The sequence below is a fragment of the Bufo gargarizans genome, chromosome 8, assembly GCF_014858855.1.
Source record: "Bufo gargarizans isolate SCDJY-AF-19 chromosome 8, ASM1485885v1, whole genome shotgun sequence".
In the NCBI taxonomy this organism is placed as follows: Eukaryota; Metazoa; Chordata; class Amphibia; order Anura; family Bufonidae; genus Bufo; species Bufo gargarizans.
The window spans coordinates 96938147-96963669 of record NC_058087.1 but is presented as its reverse complement, the minus strand read 5'-3'; the positions used below and the strand labels follow the sequence as shown (position 1 = coordinate 96963669).

The following is a 25523-nucleotide window of genomic DNA, read 5'->3' as shown; positions in this document are numbered from 1 at the left end:
CCACACTCAGCCAACTTCAATTACTCCCACAAAATCACACTCAGCACCAGAAGTCCTTTTCTTTAACTCCACTTAATAAGAAGCGCACTTAGTACAGCAAGCCTCTGGGAGAGTTCTGTGGTTCAATTTATAGCAGCTGGTTGCCCAGGCCACTCCCCTTAATCAAGCAGAGAGAAAAAAAATGGGTTTAAATGGCAATACACAGCAGAGAGAAAAAAATATAAAAAAAGTTTTAAATGGCAATACTAAAATGCAAAAACTTGACTTTCAAGGATCTCTGCTTCAAACCACACTCAGCCACATGTAATCACTCCCGCACAATCGCACTCAGCACCATAAGTTTTCTTTAACTCCACTTAATAAGAAGCCCACTTAGCAAAGCAAGCCTACTTTCTAACATAGAAAGTATATCACACACCTCAGTAAGTCACACTTATCGATAGCACACATATACCAGTCCTTAAAAGGACTTTTGTGGCCCTATTAGCTAGTGTTTGGTGTCCCTAACAGTCTATCTCTGCTCCACACAGCAACCTCTCCCTACACTGGCAAAAGGCTGAATATAAAATGGCGTCCAGATCGGGTTTATTTATAAGGTAGGGGGCATGTCTATGTGCTGAAACGTCTCATTTGGCTGTCCTGTTCCTTCTGATGGATGTGTCATGAGTCAAAGTTCTCCACAATGTAAAAGAACATGGCGCCAGTGGACATCGCCATATGTTCGCCCGTTCAACGAACCGCGAACGAGCAAAGTTTGCCGCAAAACGACTGCCGTGCGATCCACAAGGTCATCTCTATCAGCAGGCCTTGACTTACAATATTTTACAGGGTCAGCTCATCTGAAGGCCCTCGCATATAATTTTTTAGAGTGTCAGCTCACCAGCAGGCCCTCACCTACAATGTTTTAAATAGTCAGCTTACCAGCAGGCCCGCACCTAAAAATTTTTATAGGGTCAGCTCACCTGCATGCCCACACCTAATTATACTTAATAGGTAATTTACATGCCTGATGCCTTGCTTGGATGTGGTAGCCGTAGCCATTTCTCAGGCTCCCTTTCCGGAATTGAACCCTGATTCCCCGTTACCCGTAGTCACCATGGTTTGCGCTGACAATAACATCGAAAGTTGATAGGCCATCAAGAGTGCATGCTGTCGGCCCCAGGCTATCTAGAGTCACCAAAGCGGCAGCAGGATGTCACCCATAATGTTTTAGAAGGTCAGATCAGCAGGCCCTTGCTCCAAATGTTTTTGAGCGTCACCAGCAGGCCATTAATCATAATTTTTCAAGGCTGTGTATGATGCCCTACTTTATGTGTAACAAAGGGTGTATTGGGGTGCTGGCTCCTTCTAATTTTTGGCAGCCCTTTCACTTAGTGCATAGGCTTTATGAGTGTAGGAATCCCACTACATGAACAATTGTACCACAATGTGAATGAGGCCCTCCTTTATGTGATACACAGGTTGTATCAGAGTGCCTCTTCCTTGTAATTCTTGCACAGCACTTGCACTTTATATACTGTACAAGTAAATATACAGGAAAGAATGTTTTCTAACAATATTTCCTCAAATAAATATTATTTTCTTTGGTTTTGTGCATATTATTGTCAGTCTGTGAAAGTGGCGTACTACTCAGACAAAATCGTTCCCAGCAGCGACCTGGGAGTCCAAGATGCATCCAGACATCCTTCCCATGCTTTTGCCAAACCATTTCAGTGGTTTGGCAAAATTTCTGACCTTTTCCTATGAACCAGACACCCTCCCTTCTTCAGAGCAGGGGTGCCTGGTTTAATGCTCCAGTTCTCCCATTGACTTCCTTTACTGAGCACCCGAGCATCCTGATGTGCCCGGCCCGGGCACCCGAGCACTATGGTGCTTGATCAACACTACGATAGCTATCCCCTATCCTGTCGATAGGGAATGACTTACTGTAACCGGAATACCTCTTTAGGCAAATTTATTTAAATAAACTCAGTGACATATCAGACAAGTGGTGGTATGAGCGTTTTCAGTCCAATAACCTTCCTCAGACAGTCTGCACAAAATAATACATAGAACATTAAAGAATATGTCCTTATTAAACATACCACATTTTTAGCTAGCACATAGAATATAGGACTTCATACAGTTACCAAACAGGCACACTCTAGACAGAGGTGGTAATACAATAAAAATCATATACATCTCTGATCTATCCAATGGCAAGATCAGGGGCGTAGCTATAGGGGATGCAGAGGTAGCAGTCGCTACCGGGCCCAGGAGCCTGAGTGGGCCCCAAAGACCCTTGTGCCACATAAGAAGACACTGGTATTATAGAAAGTGCATGCTGGTCAAGTTACACCTCTGGCTGGAGGAAATTGGTTAGGTCAAGAATTTGGCATGGGGGGGGGGGGGTGCTGTTTCAATTTTTGCCTCAGGCAGCAGGAAGGCTATGTGCTTCCCTGCCCCTGGCCACAAAGCACTGAGGGAAGGGGGCCCAGAATGAACTCTTGCACCAGGGCCTATGACCTTTTAGCTACACCCCTGGGCAAGATCATGGCAGCATTATGCCCAATGTGTCTTTCCTATGTTAAAAATAATGGATATATGCATAGATCACAGGTGGTAAATGCTGGGAAGAAAAAAAACCACAATGCAAAGCAGTTTATTCAGTGTATTTTTATGCAGCGTATGGTGAGATTTGTGAAGATATCATCTACTATACTGCACAACGCTGCAGGTTTGTAACATGCAAATCCATGTCTGCATCGAGTCTGCAGAAGTTCTGCTATGCGGGAACATACCTTTAAAGGAATATGCCACAATTTTATTTTTAATGGCTTATTCTCAGACTTGGCCATCAAAAACTGATTGTCAGAAACACCCCACATCCTACCATTTTTTACTCACTTTTGATTTCAATAAAGAGGTATATTTCCTAATGTATTATAATTATGCTAATTTGCATTGAGATTAAATATATTCCTGTTCTTTTTTCAGGTGGAATTTAGTATATATAATCCTACTTTTTATACTGCTATTAGGAAGGACAAACAATTTCATGACCCTGATACTGAGTAAGTCCTAAACACTTTCTGAAACATTATATTTTATTTGAAAGCTGCAATAAATGTGTAAATAATTGAAAAATGTTTTTAGCTCCCTAGAGACACTTCAAAAGATACATTTTAACACTTTTGATGGGACCATAAATCGTCAAAGCTACTGTGCAACATATCGGGTTCAAGATGGACTACCACTGTAAGTGCAGAACAGCCAGTATATTGATGTTTCCATAGCATTACATTGATGCTATATTGATTTTATAGCATGTGTTGATGAGGAATGATCAGTTTATATAGAATCAATCCAGACTGTGTCCACTGTTTTGTGCGTGTTTGGTATACATTCCATAATATTCTTTGATGCTAGTATACTTTCTTTTCCTGTTTGGTAAGAACAACTGATTTTTTCTTATATAAATTCATTAGAAAAAAGATTTTATTTATGCCAACTTGTGCCCTAATGAACCCATGTGGTATTAGAATTATTGAGGCCCCTCAAATTAATTGCAGACAGATATGTTTAACCAGCTCCCAAACGAGAGATAGAGATATATATATATATATATATATATATATATATCTATATCTATCTCTATCTATCTATATATATTTACTCCAGGTTTCTATAACAACCCAGCCATTTTTCTTCACTGCTGTAGGTCAGCTTTAGGCTAGGGCTACATGACGACATGCACAGTTCAGCAGACAGTATCACACAGGATAGGATTAGATACACAGCTCAGCAGACAGTGGGGCGGGGTGCTGTAGAGGTCACTGTTATGAGGGATACTGTCGATTATATTTTAACGACACACAAACATTAAATTAAATAGATGAAATATACTAGTGCGAAGCTGGGTCCTTCTGTTAGTCTCTTATATACAAAACCAGATTCCAAAAAAGTTGGGACACTAAACAAATTGTGAATAAAAACTGAATGCAATGATGTGGAGATGGCAAATGTCAATATTTTGTAATAGAACGTAGATGACAGATCAAACATTTAATCCGAGCAAATGTATCATTTTAAAAAGGAAAAATGCGTTGATTTACATTTTCAAGGTGTCAACAAATCCCCCAAAAGTTGGGACAAGTAGCAATAAGAGGCTGGAAAAAGTAAATTTGAGCATAACGAAGAGCTGGAAGACCAATTAACACTAATTAGGTCAATTGGCAACGTGATTGGGTATAAAAAGAGCTTCTCAGAGTGGCAGTGTCTCTCAGAAGCCAAGATGGGTAGAGGATCACCAATTCCCACAATGTTGCGCAGAAAGATAGTGGAGCAATATCAGAAAGGTGTTACCCAGCGTAAAATTGCAAAGACTTTGCATCTATCATCATCAACTGTGCATAACATCATCCGAAGATTCAGAGGATCTGGAACAATCTCTGTGCGTAAGGGTCAAGGCCGTAAAACCATACTGGATGCCCGTGATCTCCGGGCCCTTAAACGACACTGCACCACAAACAGGAATGCTACTGTAAAGGAAATCACAGAATGGGCTCAGAAATACTTCCAGAAACCATTGTCAGTGAACACAATCCACCGTGCCATCCGCCGTTGCCAGCTGAAACTCTACAGTGCAAAGAAGAAGCCATTTCTAAGCAAGATCCACAAGCTCAGGGGCCAGATATATCATTATGCAAAGTCACTTTTGTGGAGTGGAAAAGTCGCAAAAAAGTCCCAAAGGCTAAAACTGCGCACAAATTTGCGACTTTTTTCTGCTCTGCACTATGCTCGCCAGTTTTCTGAAAGTGGGCGTGTTTTCGTATGTAAATGAATCTCTAGACAGATTTACTATTGGGACTTTTTTAAAAAGTCGCAAAAAAGTCGCAACTTCACTCCAGTGAGGACCATGCTTATCTTATGAGACTTTTTAATAGAACATGCGACTTTTTCATAAAAACATGCAACTTTTGTAAAGCTGCTTACTGACGGATAAACTGCTACCGTCAAACCACATTTATTACAGTCTTAAAGGGGCGATCATAAATCTGACTTTAGCCATATGTGAAAGTGGAGTGAGCTGTCAGTCGTGATAAATCTGGCCCCAGGTGTTTTCACTGGGCCAGGGATCATTTAAAATGGAGTGTGTCAAAATGGAAGACTGTTCTGTGGTCAGACGAGTCACGATTCGAAGTTATTTTTGGAAATCTGGGACGCCATGTCATCCGGACTAAAGAGGACAAGGACAACCCAAGTTGTTATCAACGCTAAGTTCAGAAGCCTGCATCTCTGATGGTATGGGGTTGCATCAGTGCGTGTGGCATGGGCAGCTTGCATGTCTGGAAAGGCACCATCAATGCAGAAAAATATATTCAGGTTCTAGAACAACATATGCTCCCATCCAGACGTCATCTCTTTCAGGGAAGACCCTGCATTTTTCAACAAGATAATGCCAGACCACATTCTGCATCAATCACAACATCATGGCTGCGTAGGACAAGGATCAGTGTACTGAAATGGCCAGTCTGCAGTCCAGATCTTTCACCTATAGAGAACATTTAGCGCATCATAAAGAGGAAGGTGCAACAAAGAAGGCCCAAGACGATTGAACAGTTAGAGGCCTGTATTAGACAAGAATGGGAGAGCATTCCTATTTCTAAACTTGAGAAACTGGTCTCTTTGGTACCCAGACATCTGTTGAGTGTTGTAAGAAGGGGAGATGCCATACAGTGATGAAAATGGCCTTGTCCCAACTTTTGGGGGATTTGTTGACACCATGAAATTCTGATTCAACATATTTTTCCCTTAAAATGGTACATTTTCTCAGTTTCAACTTTTGTTCCGTGATTCATATTCTATTCTGAATAAAATATTAGAAGTTGGCACCTCCACATCATTGCATTCAGTTTTTATTCACGATTTGTATAGTGTCCCAACTTTTTGGGAATCCGGTTTGTATATAAAAATGAGTCTGTCTGTACTTCTGTTTTTTTTATGCGCGACCAAATGACTGGAGCGATCTTCACCAAATTTGGCACACAGGTACATCAGGTGTCCGGGAAGATTTTAGACCAGGTCTCAGCTATCTAGGACGTTCCTGAGATATTCCCAAAAAATGACCTGCCTTAGCTATTACAAGACTGCAAGCCTAACTTTTCAAATCCCAAATGCCATACACACAGTTTTACTCCAGGTTTCCATAACTACCCAGCCATTTTTCTTCACTGCTGTAGGTCAGCTTTAAGGCTAGGGGTACAGGACGACAATAATTTGCACAACACATACAGCACAACTACGCTAATACATGAATCTATCTTGGATGTCGCAGTCACAGCATGTCGCAGTGCGAAACCATAGCCTATCATTATAAAAATTGTGGAGACAAAATGTTGCACAACACAAGTCATTGTATAGCCCTAGCATTAAAGGTGTAGGGCACTGTGGAAGTTACTGTTAAAGGGACAGGAACTGTGGCATTTACTGTTAAAAGGGTGGGCACCATGGAGGTCACTGTTAAAGAGGCGGGCGCTGTGAAGGTCACTTTTAAAGAGGCATGCACTGTGGATGTTACTGTTAAGGCAGCAGAGTACTGTTAGGTCACTGTTAAGGCAGCGGGGCACTGTGGAGGTCACTGTTAAAGGGCGGACACTGTGGAGGTCAATGTTAAGGCAGCAGGGTACTGTAAGGTCACTATTAAGGTAGCTGGGTACTGTCGAGGTCACTGTTAAGAGGGTGGGTCCCTGAGGAGGTTACTGTCAAGGGAGTAGGGTGCTGTGAAGGTCAAAATTAAGGGAATGGGCTGCTGTGGAGGTCCCATTTTAAAGTGATGGGGCACTGTGGTCAGTGTTAGGCTGGTTTCACACGGGCGTTGCGGAAAAATGTGCGGGTGCGTTGCAGAAACACCCGCGATTTTTCCGCGCGAGTGCAAAACATTGTCATGCGTTTTGCACTCGCGTGAGAAAAATCGCGCATGTTTGGTACCCGAACTTCTTCACAGAAGTTCGGGCTTGGGATTGATGTTCTGAAGATTCTATTATTTTCCCTTATAACATGGTTATAAGGGAAAATAATAGCATTCTGAATACAGAATGCTTAGTATAATAGCGCTGGAAGGGTTAAAAAAAAATAAAAACGTTAACTCACCTTCTCCTCATGATCGTGTAAGTTCCCGGTCGGTCTCTTCTTTAGCTGTGGGCTTGGGCTGAATGACCTTTGGTGATGTCAGATCACATGCTCCAATAACATGGTCCATCACCGTGGTGATGGAGCATGTGATCTGACGTCACCACAGGTCCTTTAGTCACAGCTAAAGAAGAGACCGGCCGGGAACTAGGCGATCATGGGGATAAGGTGAGTTAACTTTTTTATTTTTTTTAACCCTCCCAGCACTATTATACTATGCATTCTGTATTCAGAATGCTATTATTTTCCCTTATAACCATGTTATAAGCGAAAATAATACAGTGAATAGACTGTCACCTAGAACCCATGCGTGAAAATCGCACCGCATCCGCACTTGCTTGCGGATGCTTGCGATTTTCACGCAACCCCATTCATTTCTATGGGGCCTGCGTTACGTGAAAAACGCAGAATATAGAACATGCTGCGATTTTCACGCAACGCATAAGTGATGCGTGAAAATCACCGCTCATGTGAACAGCCCCATAGAAATGAATGGGTCCAGATTCAGTGCGGGTGCAATGCGTTCAACTCACGCATCGCACCCGCACGGAAATCTCGCCCGTGTGAAAGGGGCCTTAAGGGGTAGGGAACTGTGGAGTTCACTGTTAAAGGAGCAGGGTGCTGTAGAGGTCACTGCTATGGGGGATATTGTTCTTTTAACAACACACATACACATTAACCCCTTAGTGACCAGCCTGTTTTGGGCCTTACTGACCAAGAGTTTTTCTTCCTTTTTTCATTGTCACGTTCCAAGAGCTGTAACTTTTTAAATTTTTCCATCTATATAGCTTTATGATGGCTTGTTTTTTGCTGGACAAGTTGTAGTTTTTAATGGAACCATTTTGGGGTACACAACTTTCTAATTAACTTTTATTAACTCTTTCTGGGAGGGAGATGGGAAAAACAGCCATACTACCACTGCGTTTTTTACGTTTCAAATTTTACCGAGTTTATTTTTTGGTATAAATAACATAATATCTTTATTCACTGGGTCAGTAAGATTATAGTGATACCAAATACATATATTTTTTCATTTATCTTTTACTACTTTTTTGCAATAAAACACCTTTTCTTGAAAGAAAAAAAGTTTTTAAATTGCCGCTTTTCAAGAACTTTTTTATTTTTCTTTATATGGAGTTACTTGAGGGCTTGATTTTTGTGGGACGACTTATATTTTTCATTGGTATCATTTTGAAGTATATGACGCTTTTTGATCACATATCATGTTTTTTCGGTGGCAACTAAGAACAAATTAGCAATTCTGTCATTTTATTTTTTCACGGCGTTCACCATAGGGTATAATATATGTGTTATTTATGTAGTCCGGTTCATTATGGATGCGGCAATACCAAATATACAGGGGAGATTTTATTTTTGCAATTTTTTTTAATGAAAAGCGTATTTTCAATGAAAAATAAAGTTTATTTTTGTATTTGATTTTTTTTATTTAATAAATGTATTTTTTTATTTGATTTTTTTTCCACTTAATAGTCCCACAAGGGGACTATAAAATACAGCATTTTGATTGATTTTAAAATACAATGCATTATCCCTATAATGCATTGCATTTTAACCACTTCAACCCCGCTAGCTGAAACCCCCTTAATGACCAGGCCACTTTTTACACTTCTGCACTACACTACTTTCACCGTTTATTGCTCGGTCATGCAACTTACCACCCAAATGAATTTTACCTCCTTTTCTTCTCACTAATAGAGCTTTCATTTGGTGGCATTTCATTGCTGCTGACATTTTTACTTTTTTTGTTAATCAAAATTTAACGATTTCTGTGCAAAAAAATGACATTTCACTTTCAGTTGTAAAATTTTGCAAAAAAAAAAAAAAAAAAAAAGACATCCATATATAAATTTTTAGCTAAATTTATTGTTCTACAAGTCTTTGATAAAAAAAAAAATGTTTGGGTTAAAAAAAAAATGGTTTGGGTAAAAGTTATAGCGTTTACAAACTATGGTACAAAAATGTGAATTTGCGCTTTTTGAAGCAGCTCTGACTTTCTAAGCACCTGTCATGTTTCCTGAGGTTCTACAATAACCAGACAGTAAAAACACCCCACAAATGACCCCATTTCGGAAAGTAGACACCCTAAGGTATTCACTGATGGGCATAGTGAGTTCATAGAACTTTTTTTATTTTTTGTCACAAGTTAGCGGAAAATGATGATTTTTTTTCAACTTGTGACAAAAAATAAAAACTTCCATGAACTCACTATGACCATCACAAAATACCTCGGGGTGTCTTCTTTCCAAAATGGGGTCACTTGTGGGGTAGTTATACTGCCCTGGCATTTTAGGGGCCCAGATGCGCGAGAAGAAGTTTGAAATCAAAAGGTGTAAAAAATGACCTGTGAAATCCTAAAGGTGCTCTTTGGAATGTGCGCCCCATTGCCCACCTAGGCGGCAAAAAAGTGTCACACATCTGGTATAGTCGTACTCAGGAGAAGTTGGGGAATCATTTTACATATACCCATGCTGGGTGAGAGAAATATCTTGACAAAAGACAACTTTTCCCTTTTTTTTTATTTTATTTTTTTATACAAAGTTGGCATTTGACCAAGATATTATTTCACCCAGCATGGGTACATGTAAAATGACACCCCAAAACACATTCCCCAACTTCTCCTGAGTACGGCGATACCCCATGTGTGACACTTTTTTGCAGCCTAGATGCGCAAAGCGGCCCAAATTCCTTTTAGGGGGGCATTTTTAGACATTTGGATCCCAGACTTCTTCTCACACTTTCGGGCCCCTAAAATTCCAGGGCAGTATAAATACCCCACATGTGACCCCATTTTGGAAAGAAGACACCCCAAGGTATTTAATGAGCGGCATGGCGAGTTCATAGAATTATTATTATTTTTTTTGGCACAAGTTAGCGGAAATGGATTTTTTTTTGTATTTTCTCACAAAGTCTCCCTTTCCGCTAACTTGGGACAAAAATTTCAATCTTTCATGGACTCAATATGCCCCTCACGGAATAGCTTGGGGTGTCTTTCCGAAATGGGGTCACATGTGGGGTATTTGTCTGGCATTTTAGGGGCCCTAAAGCGCGAGAAGAAGTCTGGAATATAAATGTCTAAAAAATTTTACGCATTTGGATTCCGTGAGGGGTATGTTGAGCTCATGTGAGATTTTATTTTTGACACAAGTTAGTGGAATATGAGACTTAGTAAGGAAAAAAAAAAAATAATAATATTTCCGCTAACTTGGGCCAAAAAAAATTCTGAATGGAGCCTTACAGGGGGTGATCAATGACAGGGGGGTGATCAGGGAGTCTATATGGGGTGAAAACCCCCCCCTGTCAGGCTCCATTCAGATGTCTGTATGATTTTTACGGAACCACGGATACATGGATCGGATCCGCAAAACTCATACGGACGTCTGAATGGAGCCTTACAGGGGGGTGATCAGGGAGTCTATATGAAATGATCAGGGGTTCATAAGGGGTTAATAAGTGACAGGGGGAGTGTAGTGTAGTGTAGTGGTGTTTGGTGCTACTTTACACAGCTACCTGTGTCCTCTGGTGGTCGTTCCAAACAAAAGGGACCACCAGAGGACCAGGTAGCAGGTATATTAGACGCGGTTATCAAAACAGTGTCTAATATACCTGTTAGGGGTTAAAAAAAAAAAAAAAAATCGTATCTCCAGCCTGCCAGCGAACGATCGCCGCTGGCAGGCTGGAGATCCACTCGCTTACCTTCCGATCCTGTGAACGTGCGCGCCTGTGTGCGCGCGTTCACAGGAAATCTCGGCTATCACGAGATGATGCGTATATGAGTCGTTGAGCGCACAGCTGCCACCTCCGGACCGCAGATCTGCGTTAGGTGGTCCGGAGGCAGTTAATAGCAATGCAATTTTAAAAGTGACCAGCAGGCTGCTCCAGAGAGGCTCAGCCTGCTGGAAATTACTACAGCCAGGACCGGAGCTTACATCGGAAAACAGGTAGGCTTCACACACATCGGCACTCCGTAATCACATTTGCCGGGTGCCGATGGGAGAAAGAGGGAGTCTGCTTCCTCTGTTACCCCTTTACATGCGGCAGGCGCCATTGCCCACAGAATATAAAGTGTTAAACAGGCTGTTAGAGCAGGGCTGCGGCTCTCATGCGAGTGCCGGGCCCCCGCTCCCAGCTGCATGGAGGACCCATGCAGAGCTTAGACTGGGCCGCCTTTAAAAAAGCTGCGGCCCAGCCTAAGGCCTAAGGAATTAAATTAAATAGATGAAATATTCCTCTGCGAAGCCGGGTCCTTCTGCTAGTCTCTTATAATATAAAAATGAGTTTGTCTGTCAGCGTTGGGCGAGCATGCTCAGCCGAACACTAGTTCGGCTCGAGCATTGCTATGCTCAGCCAAATATCACGTGTGCTTGAGTCAGTGTATTTAAATCTAATTTAGCCTCTATTTCTGAAATGTTTCTGGGGGGATTCAAACTCACAACCTTTTACATTACAGCCTAGAATTTTAACCACTACACTATACAGCTGCATGGCCAGTTACTTAAAATTAAATGAGACTTCTGCTGTATAGGAATAATTATACAGCAAGTATTCCCCTACAGCAGAAGTCTTTTTTTTTGTAACTGGCCCTGCAGCTTTATGTGTAGTGGTTAAGCTTCTTGGCTGTGATGTAGAAGGTTGTGAGTTCGAATCCTGCCAGAAACTTTTCTGAAATAAAGGCTAAATTAGATTTTACCCCTTGGGGATGCATAACATATACGGCATATTTCCCGAGTCCATAAGGACCCATGCCGGTACGTCAAGGGTTTAAGATTGTGGCGCGGCGGGGGTTAATCGAAACAGGATGCCCGCTGAAATCATTCAGCTGGCATCCTGTCACAATACCAGGGGAGTCATGTGACCCCCCCCCCGTATCTGCGATTGCCGCAAACTGCAGATCAATTCAGACCTGTGGTTTGCGGCTTTACCTGCGGTTGCAGCGGCGGTGCCAATGGGTCCCCATGCGGCTGTGGGGGGGGACCGATGGCATGGAAGGCAGCGCAATGTCTAAGGAAGGCATTGTGCTGCCTTCTGGAGAAGAGCCTGTGAAATCCAGCCCCCTGGATCTCACAGGCCTCAGAAGCTGTATGAGTAACACACACAGTATTACTCATACAGCCAATGCATTCCAATACAGGAGTATTGGAATGCATTGTAAAGGAATATACCCCCAAAGTTCAAGTCCCAAAGTGGGACAATAAATAAAGTGAGAAAAAATAAAGTTTTCCCCCTCAAAAATTTTAAGTGGTAAGAAAAAATTAACAAAAAACGTAATTTTCCCCAAATAAAGTTAAAAAATTATTTAAAAAATAGGGGGAAAAGAAAAGGATACATATTAGGTATCGCCGCATTTGTATCGACTGGCTCTATAAACATATCACATGACCTAACCCCTCAGATGATCACCGTAAAAAATAAAAACTGTGCTAAATAAACAATTTTTGTCACCTTAAATCACAAAAAGTACAACAGCAAGCGATCAAAAAGGTGTTTGCCCACCAAAATAGTACCAAACTGTCACCTCATCCCGCAAAAATTGATCCCCTACCTGAGACAATTGCCTAAAAAATAAAAAAGACTGTGGCTCAGATTATGTAGACACTAAAATCTTTTATTTTTTTATTTTTTAAAGCTGTTATTGTGTTAAACTTACATAAATAAAAAAAGTATACATATTTAGTATCGCCACATTCGTATCACCCGGCTCTAAAAAAATATCACATGATCTAACATCTCAGATGAACACCGTAAAAAATGTAAAATAAAAACTGTGCAAAATAAACAATTTTTTGTCACCTTATATCACAAAAAGTGCAATAGCAAGCGATCAAAAAGTCACACACACACACGCCAAAATAGTGCCATTAAAACCATTATCTCATCCCGCAAAAATCATACCCTACCCAAGGTAATTTCCCCAAAACTGAAAAAATTATGGCTCTCAGACTATGGAAACACTAAAACATGATTTTCAAGAATTAAATAATTGTGTAAAACTTACATAAATAAAAAAAAGTATACATATTAGGTATAGCCGCATCTGTGACAACCTGGTCTATAAAAATATCAAATGATTTAACCTGTCAGATGAATGTTGTAAACAAAAAAATAAAAACGGAGCCAAAACAGCTATTTGTTATCTTGCCTATATTACACTTTTTGTGAGAGCAACCAAAAATCATATGTACCCTAAACTAGTACCAACAATACTGCCACCCTATCCCATAGTTTCTAAAATGGGGCCATTTTTTTGGAGTTTCTACTCTAGGGGTGCATCAGGGGGGGGCTTCAAATGGGACATGGTGTATAAAAAAAAAACAAAAAAAAAAAACAGCAAAACCTGCCTTCCAAAAACCGTATAGCAGTTCTGCGCCCTGCCGTGTGCTCGTACAGCAGTTTACAACCACATAAGGGGGTGTTTCTGTAAACTACAGAATCAGAGACATAAATATTGAGTTTGGTTTGGCTGTTAACCCTTGCTTTGTAACCGGAAAAAAAAATTAAAATGGGAAATCTGCCAAAAAAGTGAAATTTAGAAATTGTATCTCTATTTTTCATTAATTCTAGTGGAACACCTAAAGGGTTAACAATGTTTGTGAAATCAGTTTTGAATACCTGGAGGGTGTAGTTTCTTAGATGGGGTCACTTTTATGGAGTTTCTACTCTAGGGGTGCATCAGGGGGCTTCGAATGGGACATGGGTGTCAAACAAACCAGTCCAGCAAAATCTGCCTTCAAAAAACCGTATGGCATTCCTTTCCTTCTGCGCCTTGCCGTGTGCCCGTACAGCGGTTTACGACCACATATGGGGTGTTTCTGTAAACTACAGAATCAGGGCCATAAATATTGAGTTTGGTTTGGCTGTTTACCCTTGCTTTGTAACTGGAAAACAAATATTAAAATGGAAAATCTGCCCAAAAAGTGAAATTTGGAAATTGTATCTCTATATTCCATTAATTCTTGTGGAACACCTAAAGGGTTAACAATGTTTGTAAAATCAGTTTTAAATACCTTGAGGGGTGCAGTTTATAGAATGGGGTCATTTTTGGGTGGTTTCTATTATGTAAGCCTCACAAAGTGACTTCACACCTGAACTGGTCCCTAAAAATTGGGTTTTTGAATTGAAATTCTAAGCCTTGTAACATCTCCAAAAATTAAAATATCATTCCCAAAATGATCCAGTTGACATATGGGGAATGTAAAGTAATTGAAACTTGGAAATTTGCCATTAAAAAAAAAAAAATTGCCCGCCGGATCCGACACAACGCACACCGCCGTACATTTTTCACACTACGGATCCGTCGTTCCGTCGATATCCATAAAAGCCGGATCCGTCGTTCAGTTTCTTTCCGTTGTCAATTTTCGTCGGATCCGCCCCCGGGTCCGCCTTAAAAGCGGATCCGTCTATTCCGTTTCCATCCGTTTTTGGACGGAAAAACTGATCCGGCGTATAAATTAGAGATAAAAAGATGCTATCTGTTTAGGCAAATACTACAAGTGGCTATAAAAAGATAAACCCAAGGTCACAAAAAGATAAGCAAATACTACAACTGCCTATAAAAGAAAACCAAAGGTCCTTACCACTCAGAAGTTCCTTCAGCAGATTGCAAAGATGATGCCGGACCATATTCGTTTTGGATTTCAGGCTCTAATTCTGGTTTCACGCTGGAGAAGACGTCTTCGAGCCAGACGGCGTAGAAAGCGTCGCTATTGGGTGCATCCAATAACCTCTGCAAGAGTAAGAAGGGGAGTCTTTAAAACTCTGATTTCTGAATTGAGGGATTATCCAGAAAAATTCTTCAACTACTTACGGATGACGGTAGAAAGTTTTGATGATCTCTTACAACGGGTGTCACCTCACATTCAAAGACAAGACACCACTTTCCGTCGCTGTGTTTCCCCAGCAGAACGCCTATTGTTGACCATAAGGTAAAGTACATATTGAACCAATATTTAGTCTAAATTTTTAAAAGCTGCTGTTTGGTAGTGTGAAGCCATAAAATTTTTAAGCAATATTTGCTTATTTTTTTGTGATCACTGTACAAAGTGTCTAATTTTGGCCCCAATTGATGGTCACTTTTTTTATTGTACATCTTGTTTTAAATTTTGAATCAATATACTCGCCAGATGTTGAATGAACTGGGATGAATATTGTTCGCCATGGAGAACATTTATCGTTGAATTTTATTAACAATTATATTGGCCACAGAAAAAATCTTGACCAAAGTAATATATGTAGGGGTGCAATACAATTGTGTCAGATTGATATACCTTGTATATTATGTTGTTTGGTAAAATTTTTAATACCCATTTTTTTTCTTTTAAAATTTAGGTTTTTGGCAAGTGGAGAAACTTTCGGCTCACTCCATTTTCAATTTCGCCTTGGGATATCAACTGTCTCAATAATTGTCAAGGAGACATGCTGTGTTTTGTGGGAACAACTGCATGATGAATTCATCCCACATCCAACTCGACAGCATTGGACAGAAATATCTGAAAGATTTTTCGATGTTTGTCAGTTTCCCCAACTGCATAGGTGCGGTAGACGGGAAACATTCGTATTATCAAGCCCGACGGAACCGGATCAGAGTATTTCAATTACAAGAAATATTTTTCAATAATACTAATGGCCATCGCAGATGCTCAATATCGTTTTGTTGCAGTGGACGTAGGGGCCTATGGACGCGCCAACGATTCCATGGTTTTTAAAAATTCAAATATGGGCCGTAGTCTATATAACGGACAATTCGATTTTCCTCCCCCTCAACCACTGCCAGGTACTGATGGCCCACCCATGCCGTTTGTATTGGTTGGTGATGAGGCCTTCCAAATGTGTGAAAATCTAATTAAAAAGTATTTCAGCCGCGGATTAGATTTTAAAAAAAACTGACATACAACTACCGCTTGACCAGGGCTCGAAGAATGGTTGAATGCACATTTGGAATTTTGGTTGCAAAATGGCGGATTTTCACAAAACCAATTCAGATGAAGGTTGAATCAATCGACAAAGTTGTAAAGTGTGCTGTGGTGTTACACAACTACCTCCTTCAAAAAGAACCACTCAATTTAGAACAGGTACCGGAGGACAGCGAGATCGCAAGCATTGAAAGTTGTCGACATCGGTCAACTGTGGCAGTTGCACGGAAGAGACTCGTTTGTGGATTATTTCTGCTCTGAAGCAGGAAGGGTGGACTGGCAGGACCGATTTGTATAAACATTTTGGGAATCATTTTCAAATAGCCGTTAATTTATGTTTGTTTTCCCGTTGTATTTGATTTCAATTACATTTTGGGTTCAATGAATATTCATTTAACGGTTATTAGATTTTATTTCAATATATTGATGTGCCCACGCTATAGGAGCAACACATACTTGTGTCGCTCCACTGGCGCTGGTAGATTTAATCAGGCCTGTAGTATGGAGACTGAGGTTAAATCTGCCCACGCTGGAGGAGCGACAATTAGTTGTGGCACTCCGCCAGTGCTGGGAGATTTAACTTTTATTAAAAGTTAAAATATCTAGGTTTATAAAAAAAAAAAAAATTAAACAGTCCAAGGATTTTTAAACCAAAAATAACATTATAAATAACAATAAAATAAATAATTACAAATTAAGGAAGGTATGCTGGGGGGTGGAGGGAAGTGATTGGTTTGGGTCCACTCTGTCCTGTTGTTCTTCTGCCACTGTGGACAACAAAGTGCGTGTTGAAGCAAGTGGCACAGAGGGAGTATGAAGAGTGGATTGGGCAGGAAAAAGAGTTTCCCGAGAAACAGTAGAGGGAGTGGTGAAAGAGGTAGGAGCATAGTAAGAAGGAGAAGAAAAGTGTGGAGAAAAGAGCTCGGGGGTTTGGGATGGGGGAGGTTGGGAATGCTGAGCCTGTTGCTGTAAACTTGGATAGGTGTGGGATGGGGGATAGGTGAAGGATGGGGGAATGGTTGTGGGGCGGTGTGCCAGTTGCCACAAAACACTGTCCATCTGTCTTCTAGCCTCAAACTGCTGGTCGGGTGATAAGCGTTCCAGCGCAGGTAACAACGACACAACATAGTGATGCATCAGACTCATTTGTGTCGTCAACACCGCCCCCTCCTGAAGACGACGCAAATGATCCTCCACAGATGCAACCCTATTTGTGATCCCCACCAAGGACTCATACATGAGCCTTGTGAGGTCTTCGTAGTCAGCCTGGCGGCTCTTACCTGACCTCTGGCGACGCATAAGGGCCTCAAAAAGTGGAGCCATCGTCAACATTGTTGCGTCGCCAGAGGGCACAAGTAGGGGAACAGGTTGGGAAACCTGGTGTTCCTGACCAGCAGTAGGAGCAGGACGAGAGGGACCCGCGGCGGCTTGCTCTTCAGGGACCGCCTCCTGAGGAACTTCTGGCGCAAGAGTGCTGCTTGATGTTCTGTGAAGCAAAGAAAAAAAATAATATTTAGCATTTTGTATGGATGGGAGAAACAGTGAGATAGAGGTGAGCAAAGAGACTTCAGAAGCTACATAGGAGGTTGCATAAAAAAAAAAAAAAAAAAAAAAAAAAAAAAAAAAAGAGAAACATACTGTACATAGAGGCCATGAAATAAATGAATTTTCAAGGAGGTGTCTATGTACAGTATAGCCTTTTTTTGGAAAGCAACTTTGAATGAAAAATCGGAAGCATACATTGCTCCTCTCTACTCCACTAAATACAATGTGGATGTCCAAGACAAAGTGCCAAATGACAGTCTGTCTGGGCCATACACCTAGTTTGAAAAGTTGTTGTTTTTAAGAGAAACCTTATATCTTACCTTCGCATCTCAAGGGTCCTTCGTAGGAACCCCAAGGCGGCAGAATAGCGGTATTCACGCCTTGAGGTTCCTCCCGACCCACTCGGGCGCCGAAGTTCCTCATTAAAGGCCTTCTTGTAGCGGTCCCTGATTGAGCGCCACCGAACCATGATTGTATCTCCTAGAAAGAAATCAAATAAGAATGTATATTTAAAATCAGCGGTTAATCAAAGTTGTTTTTACAATTTAATTGAAACAGCCACAAAAAGAAAAAAAAAAAAACCTTTTAAAAAAAAGTGGCGGTTTAAAAAAAAGTAGACTGTAAAACCACTTTTGATTAATATTTTTTTTACATGTCTGCTCTCTACAAATAATTTATACTTACGGCATTTGCCCTGTTGCCTTTCTCGGAGGTCATCCCAGTTGGGCAGAATGGCCGCACATATCTCGTTCCAGAGGAGCCGTGTTAGATGATGGTCTGCATGGCGGCGGTCGGTGTGGTCCCACAACGGTGTACGCTCCTCCACCATATGGATGAGGAGGTCATTGTCGATATAAAATCGTTCAACGTCCTCCTCATGCCTTCTGGTGGAGATTTGGGAGCCCTAAAAAAAAATTAAAAAATTGAATAAATATTAATTTTTATATTCAATAAATTACTTTTTAATAAAAACATAACTTTACAATACTCACACGACCGCTGCGTGCTCCACGGCGTCCTCTGGAAGATCGTTGATGACCTCTCACTGGCACATACACATACATATACACACATATATAAATTAAAAAAAACACGCATAAAAATTTGAAAAGTATTAAAAAAATAAAATTAACCAACCGTTTCTCCTCCACCCCCAACTTCCTCCTCCCCTGTTCCTCTGGCTTGACCGGGAGAACTCTCCTCCATAGAGTCTGACTGATAAACAAAAAAATATTAATTTAATTATTAGAATAATAACACAATATATAGTTTGGAAAGCAAAGGAACTTTACATACCACATCCTGGAGGTGTCGTGATCGGGGAGGAGAGCTCCCAGCCTCGCTCGAAGATGAAGCTATATAAAAAAAAAAAAAAAAAAACACTTACTGGTCATAATAATTTTCTGGCTGGCTTTTTGGCTAGCTGGCTGGCTTTTTGACTAGCTCGCTGGCTTTTTGACTAGCTCGCTGGCTGGCTTTATGGCTGCCTGGCAGTTTTTTTTCTCTTTGTGATCAGTCTAAAAAATAAAAATTTTGACAGGTTGTCATATTGTTGAACGAAAACATACTACTCCTCCTAACATGCACTGTGTAGTTATATTACCTGCAACCCCTATGCCACAGTACATAGGGGTATGCAGTTAACATAAGTACATAGTGGATGCTAGGAGCAGCAGCATGTCAGGACTACTACTCCTAACATGCACTGGGTACTGACAGCTCCTATGTACTTATAGCTCGTTTGTATAAGTACATAGGAGCTTTTTATATGATGTTTCTTCGCCCAAAAAATAAAATAACCACATATACTCACCTTCTCTGGCGTGCACCCGACTCCCTCGCAGGCAGGATCCAGACAGGATGGCCCGAAACTTGCTCCTCTATCCGACGCAAGCGCAGACCGGATATCCGGATCAGTCGTTGCGTCGTTCCTATGAACATTTTAAGTCGGATCAGTCCTCAATACAATTCAATGGGAATTAAGGACGGATCCGGCGTTACGGCAAATGCTACGGCTTTTGAGACGGAGAAGAAAATTATGCATGCTACGGTTTTTCATTTAGACGGAAACGTCGAAAAGACTGAAGCGGAGCAATCCTGATGCATCCTGAAGGACGGACTGTCCATTCAGAATGCATGGGGATAAAACTGATCAGTTCTTTTCCGGATTTGAGCCCCTAGGACGGAACTCAACGCCGGAAAAGAAAAACGCAAGTGTGAAAGTACCCTAAATTTGGTATTTTTTTTATAAATAAAAATGATTTTTTTTGGCTTCATTTTACCAGTGTCATGAAGTACAATATGTGACAAAAAAAAAACAAAAAAAAAAAACCTCTCAGAATGGCCTGTATAAGTCAAAGCGTTTTAAAGTTATCAGCACTTAAAGTGACACTGGTCAGATTTGCAAAAAAATGGCCGGGTCCTTAAGGTGAAATAGGGATGAGTCCTTAAGGGGTTAAATGCACTGGGTGTCCCCAAGCACTGGATCCATATATGGACATAGCTATATATGGAGTCAGAGCAGCGACTCCTAAGCCTTCCATTGTGCTTTGGTGCTCTGTAGAGCACCCGAGCATCGGGAAGTGTTCTACTCGAGCACATGAACACTTTGGTGCTTGACCAACACTGCTGTCTGTTCTTTATGCGCGACCAAACGACTAGACTGATCTTTACCAAATTTGGCACACAGGTATATCAGGTATCCGGGAAGGTTTTAGACCGGGTCTCTGCTTTCTAGGATGTACCTTTCCTGAGATATTCCCCCAAAAAGATCTGCATTAGCCAATAGAAGCCTACAAGTCTTTCACTCATATCCCAACTGCCATACACAGTCACATGTCCCTTATCAGCCAATAGAGGCTCACAGGCCCTTAGTCTCCATATAAAAACAGTTTTACTACTGGTATCCATAACAACCCAGCTATTTTTCAGGTGTCCGGGAAGATTTTAAACCGGGTCTCAGCTCGCTATGACTTACTGTTCCTGAGATATTCCCAAAAAATGACCTGCATTAGCCAATAGAAGCCAGCAAGCCTTTCACTTAAATCCAAACTGACATTTACATGGTCACAACTACACTGCTACATGCATAGGGGGAGGGGTCACTATTAAAGGGGCAGGCACTGCAGAGGTTACTGTAAAGGCAGCGGGCACTGTGGAGGTCACTGTAAAGGCAGCGGGCAATGTGGAGGTCACTTATTTCACCTTAAGGACCAGGCCATTTTTTGCAAATCTGACCAGTGTCACTTTAAGTTATGATAACTTTAAAACACTTTTACTTATCTAGGCCATTCTGAGATTGTTTTTTCGTTGCATATTGTACTTTTATGACACTGGCAAAATGAAGTAAAATAAATATTCATTTTTATTTATAAAAAAAAAATACAAAATGTATCAAAAAGTTGGAAAAGATAGCAAATTTCCAAGTTTCAATTTCTCTACTTCTATAATACATAGTAATACCTCCAAAAATATAGTTATTAATTTACATTCCCTATATGTCTACTTCATGGTTGGGTAATTTTGGGAATGGCATTTTAGTTTTTGGGGACGTTACAAGGCTTAGAAGTTTAGAAGCAAATTTTTAAATGTTTCAGAAATTTTCAAAAACCTAATTTTTGGGGACCAGTTCAGGTCTGAAGTCCCTTTGTGAGGCTTACATAATAGAAACCACCCAAAAATTACCCCATTCTAGAAACTACACCCCTCAAGGTATTCAAAACTGATTTTACAAACGTTGCTAACCCTTTAGGTGTTGCACAAGAGTTATTGGCAAATGGGAATGAAATTTGAGAATTTAAATTTTTGGGCAAATTTTCCATTTTAATAAAAAAATTTAGTAACAAATCAAGGTTTAACAGCCAAACAAAATGTTATATTTATTGCCCCGATTCTGTCGTTTGCAGAAACACCCCATATGTGGCCATAAACAACCATGTCCCATTTGAAGCCTCGCTAATGAACCCCTAGAGTAGAAACTCCAGAAAAGTGACCCCATCTAAGAAACTACACCCCCTCAAGGAATTCAAAACTGATTTTAAAAACGTTGTTAACTCTTTAGGTGTGGCACAAGAGTTATTGGCAAATGGAGATGGAAAAATTGACAAATAATTTTACTTGTGTTCGGATCGGCTATCAGAAAGGTGTCCCTAACCTATCTAACCCTATCTTGCAACAAGCAGTAGAATTGTGCCATAACTGCTGCTGTAGGGCAGCCTAAAGGGGCCAAAAAGCATAGACCTTATTTAGAGTAAACATATACATACCATTACGACACCCGCTTTGAACGCAGAAAACTCTACCCGATGAAGGTGCGGAATATACCGTACATATCAGCGACTTCTATATACCTTACCTCTTTGTCACGTACCGTTGTTTTTGGAGGTAGCTAAAGTTGATGTTTTGAAAGAGCGGTCGGTAGTCAGAAACGATTTACCCCTATGTTGACGATCATATGAACATATTACAAGAAGGTCTGAACCCGGGAGCTGCAGACTGACATAACAATGGTGAATGTGATGGAAGACTTAATGAAGTCCAACCATTCGCTAAGGGCCCTGCTCGGACACCAACTATTGCTGGTAGCAAATACTACACCTATACTTCCCCAGGCCACTGCTTAAATTATTTCTTATTATTAATAAAGATCCCAAAAATTAGAAGATGGCATATGCCGCTTATCTCTGATAACAGATCGGGACGTAATCGCATGTAGTCGTGACAGGACTTATTAACCTGTAGTCGTGACAGAATTTCGTAGTCGCCTGTAGTCGTGACAGAATTCATAATCACCTGAAGACGTGACAGGACTTATTAACCTGTAGTCGTGACAGGACTTCGTAATCACCTGTAGTCGTGACAGGATTTATTAACCGCCAGGCGCGAGACCCTAATGGCGGGGCCAGGCGCCAGCGAGGGAAGAAACATAAACCTGAAGGAAAGCAGCTATATTCATTAGGAGAACGGTATCAGAGCGGTGCACTGACTGCCCCAGAGAACATACTGAGTAACCATGATGTAGCAATGAAAAGGAAAATGCGGCCTTAAGTGGAAGCCGAAGTGATGTATGAACAGCTGGGTAAACGCAGCTGTGGATGTGAGTAGTGCCTAAAACATGGTATGGGCCCAGCTGTGAGCATGAAGAGCACAGTATAACACAGCTGTGAATGCAATCTGAAATGACAGGGTATCAATGTGATGCAACAGCAATGCATGAACGCAGCTCTAGTGGTGAACAGAGTATAAATTGTAAATGCAGACACATGGACATAGCTTTGAAGGTAACGCCTCCACATAATGCTGCAGGCTTTTTTTTTTTTCTTTCCTTTTCTCAGGGATGGTCACCACAGCACCACCCAAGAAACATAAACGTGTATGAACATGAACCTTGAAGCAACGACAATAAAGCAACATATAATGCACCTATAACCCAGCACAGAACCGCTGACACATGCGTGCCCATAACATACAGTTTATAGATAACCCACTCTTACCTATAGGAGCATCAGAACTCAAATGCGGGCGCCTCGACTGATCTGCATGGATCCCCCCATGTAGACCCCAACTCCTTGCATGTTTGGCGTTAGTTACAGATGTGCTCCTGCATGTTAAAAAACACACATTTTATTTTATTTTATTTTTTCTAATAGAGGAAACCTGCGACCATACCTGCACCAGGCGCCTGCTAGGCCAACAACTATATGCAATGACCCCCCAGACAGCCAAGCATTCACTAGACCGTTAGCACCCCACTCTGCTTTGAACCAGAGTACTGCACATCGCATGCCGCCCTGTAGGCACCATGCCATCAAGTGCAATACCACAGCATTTTTTTTTTTACCATTGATATAAAAACACAGCGTGCATGACTTGAACCAACTAACAATTATCATTCAACCGTTTAGCGCCCGACTCTGCTACATCTCAGAGCGCTACATGTCGCGGACCGCAGCGTTGGTCCCGTGCAAACCACTCCGATCCTACCGTGAATACCAGCGCCCTGCTAAGACATTCTGCCATCGCCCAGCCGTAAGGAGCCTCCACACCATGCTGCTGTATCCTAGAGCTGACTCACAGGTAGTGAAATCAGCTGAATCGTCGTCAGCCTAGGCCCACAGGAGCCTATAAATAGCCTAGTACCCACCCAGCCTGGCCTCACAGGTGCAAGTAAGTAGCCGTGTAATCAGCCTCTCCTCTCACAAATACAGCAAAATACTTTTGCTTAACACTTATCAAATTTAATTTAATCCATTTTTTCCAGTAACAAAGGGTTAACAGCCAAACAAAATGCTATATTTATTGCCCCGATTCTGTAGTTTACAGGAACACCCCATATGTGGCCATAAACTAGGGGGGCTTCAAATGGGACATGGTGCCAAAAAAAATCTGCCTTCCAGAAACCATACAGCGTTCCTTTCCTTCTGCCGTTTGGTCATACAGCAGTTTACGACCACACAGTTTCTGTAAACTGTGGTATGAGGGAAATAAATATTAAGTTTTGTTTGGCTGTTAACCCTTACTTTGTTATTGAAAAAAACTGATTAAAATGGAAAATTTGCCAAAAAATTGCTTTTTTGGCACCATTTTTTTTACCGTGTTCATCTGAGGGGTTGGGTGTATTTTTATAGAGCATATTCTTACGGACGCAGCAATACCTAATATGTCTATTTTTTTATTTATGTTTTACACTATTATCTTTTTATAAACAAAAATAAAAACAATTTAGTATGTCCATAGTCTAAGAGTATTACTTTTTTTTTAGTTTTTAGATGATTATCTTAGGTAGGGGCTCATTTTTTGCAGGATGAGAGGACGGTTTTATTTGCACTATTTTGGGGGGCATATGACTTTTTGATCGCTTGCTATTGCAATTTTTGTCATGTAAGGTGACAAAAAAAACTTTTTTGCACTGTTTTTATTAGATTTTTTTGACCGTGTTCATCTGAGGTGTTGGGGGGGGGTTATTTTATAGAGCAGATTATTACGGACACCTGATATGTCTACTTTTTTTTATTTATTCTAGTTTTAGTGTCTCAAGTCTGACAACCAGTTTTTTATCCGACTGTCAGTGGCTAAATTGGGATATAAATTTAGTACTCCATGGAAGTGTGGTCCCAGACGATCGGGGCACGTGTCATACTGAGTAGTGGTGTTCTTCCGTATTCCCCTCCTGCCACACACTCTGCACTTTTTTTGGGGTCTATCCCTTCTTTCCAGTATGGGGACCACACCTGGAAAGTGTTGGCCAGGGACGATCCGGGCGCCTCCAGTTCCCGAGGTACTCCGGCCTGCTCTTTGCCGGTCAGTAAAGATCAAGTCCTTGAGGATTGCCTCAAAGAACTAAAGGAATTTCCTTGTGTTGCCAGCTCTCTGGGACAGCACAGTTGAACAAAGCAACCTGCACCAAGTAGACCAGTGCTCCATACAAAAAAAAAATACCTAGTAGCCATTGGCTCCTGAACTGAAAAATTTAGGAGCCAAATTAAATTTTTAGTCGCCAAATCGAAAATGAATCCAAATTTTGGTATTGTGACAACGCTACGCCGATCAGATTGGCATAGGGTTGTTTTGATACCAAAATTTTCATTAGCTTTCATCACCATAAAAAAATATTGCGATACTCAATACCACACCCAAAAATAAAAAACGCAAAAAACCCGCGTGCATTTTGCATTTTATGAAACGTTCGGCCCATAATAGAACAGTCCTATCCTATTTTTTGGGGTGACAAGGTGACTAAAAAATGATGAATCACATGGTTTTTTAAATGTATTTATTTCTGTTATGGCGCTCACCGCATTGGAGATATTTTTTAATAATTTTAAAGTTTGGACTTTTCGGACGCAGCGCTATGTAATATGTTCATTTATTTATTGTTTATAT

At 41.0% G+C, this 25523-nt stretch overlaps 1 protein-coding gene across 1 annotated transcript in view; it reads left to right on the top strand.

Annotated features, from left to right (window-relative positions):
- TRPM2 (transient receptor potential cation channel subfamily M member 2) overlaps positions 1 to 25523 on the top strand; it is a 1289439-nt gene that overhangs the window by 935894 nt on the left and 328022 nt on the right. Inside the window, exons 26-27 of the mRNA XM_044304068.1 lie at positions 2977 to 3053; positions 3136 to 3237. Of these exons, the coding sequence (XP_044160003.1) occupies positions 2977 to 3053; positions 3136 to 3237 (179 nt within the window). The remainder of the gene's footprint in view (positions 1 to 2976; positions 3054 to 3135; positions 3238 to 25523) is intronic.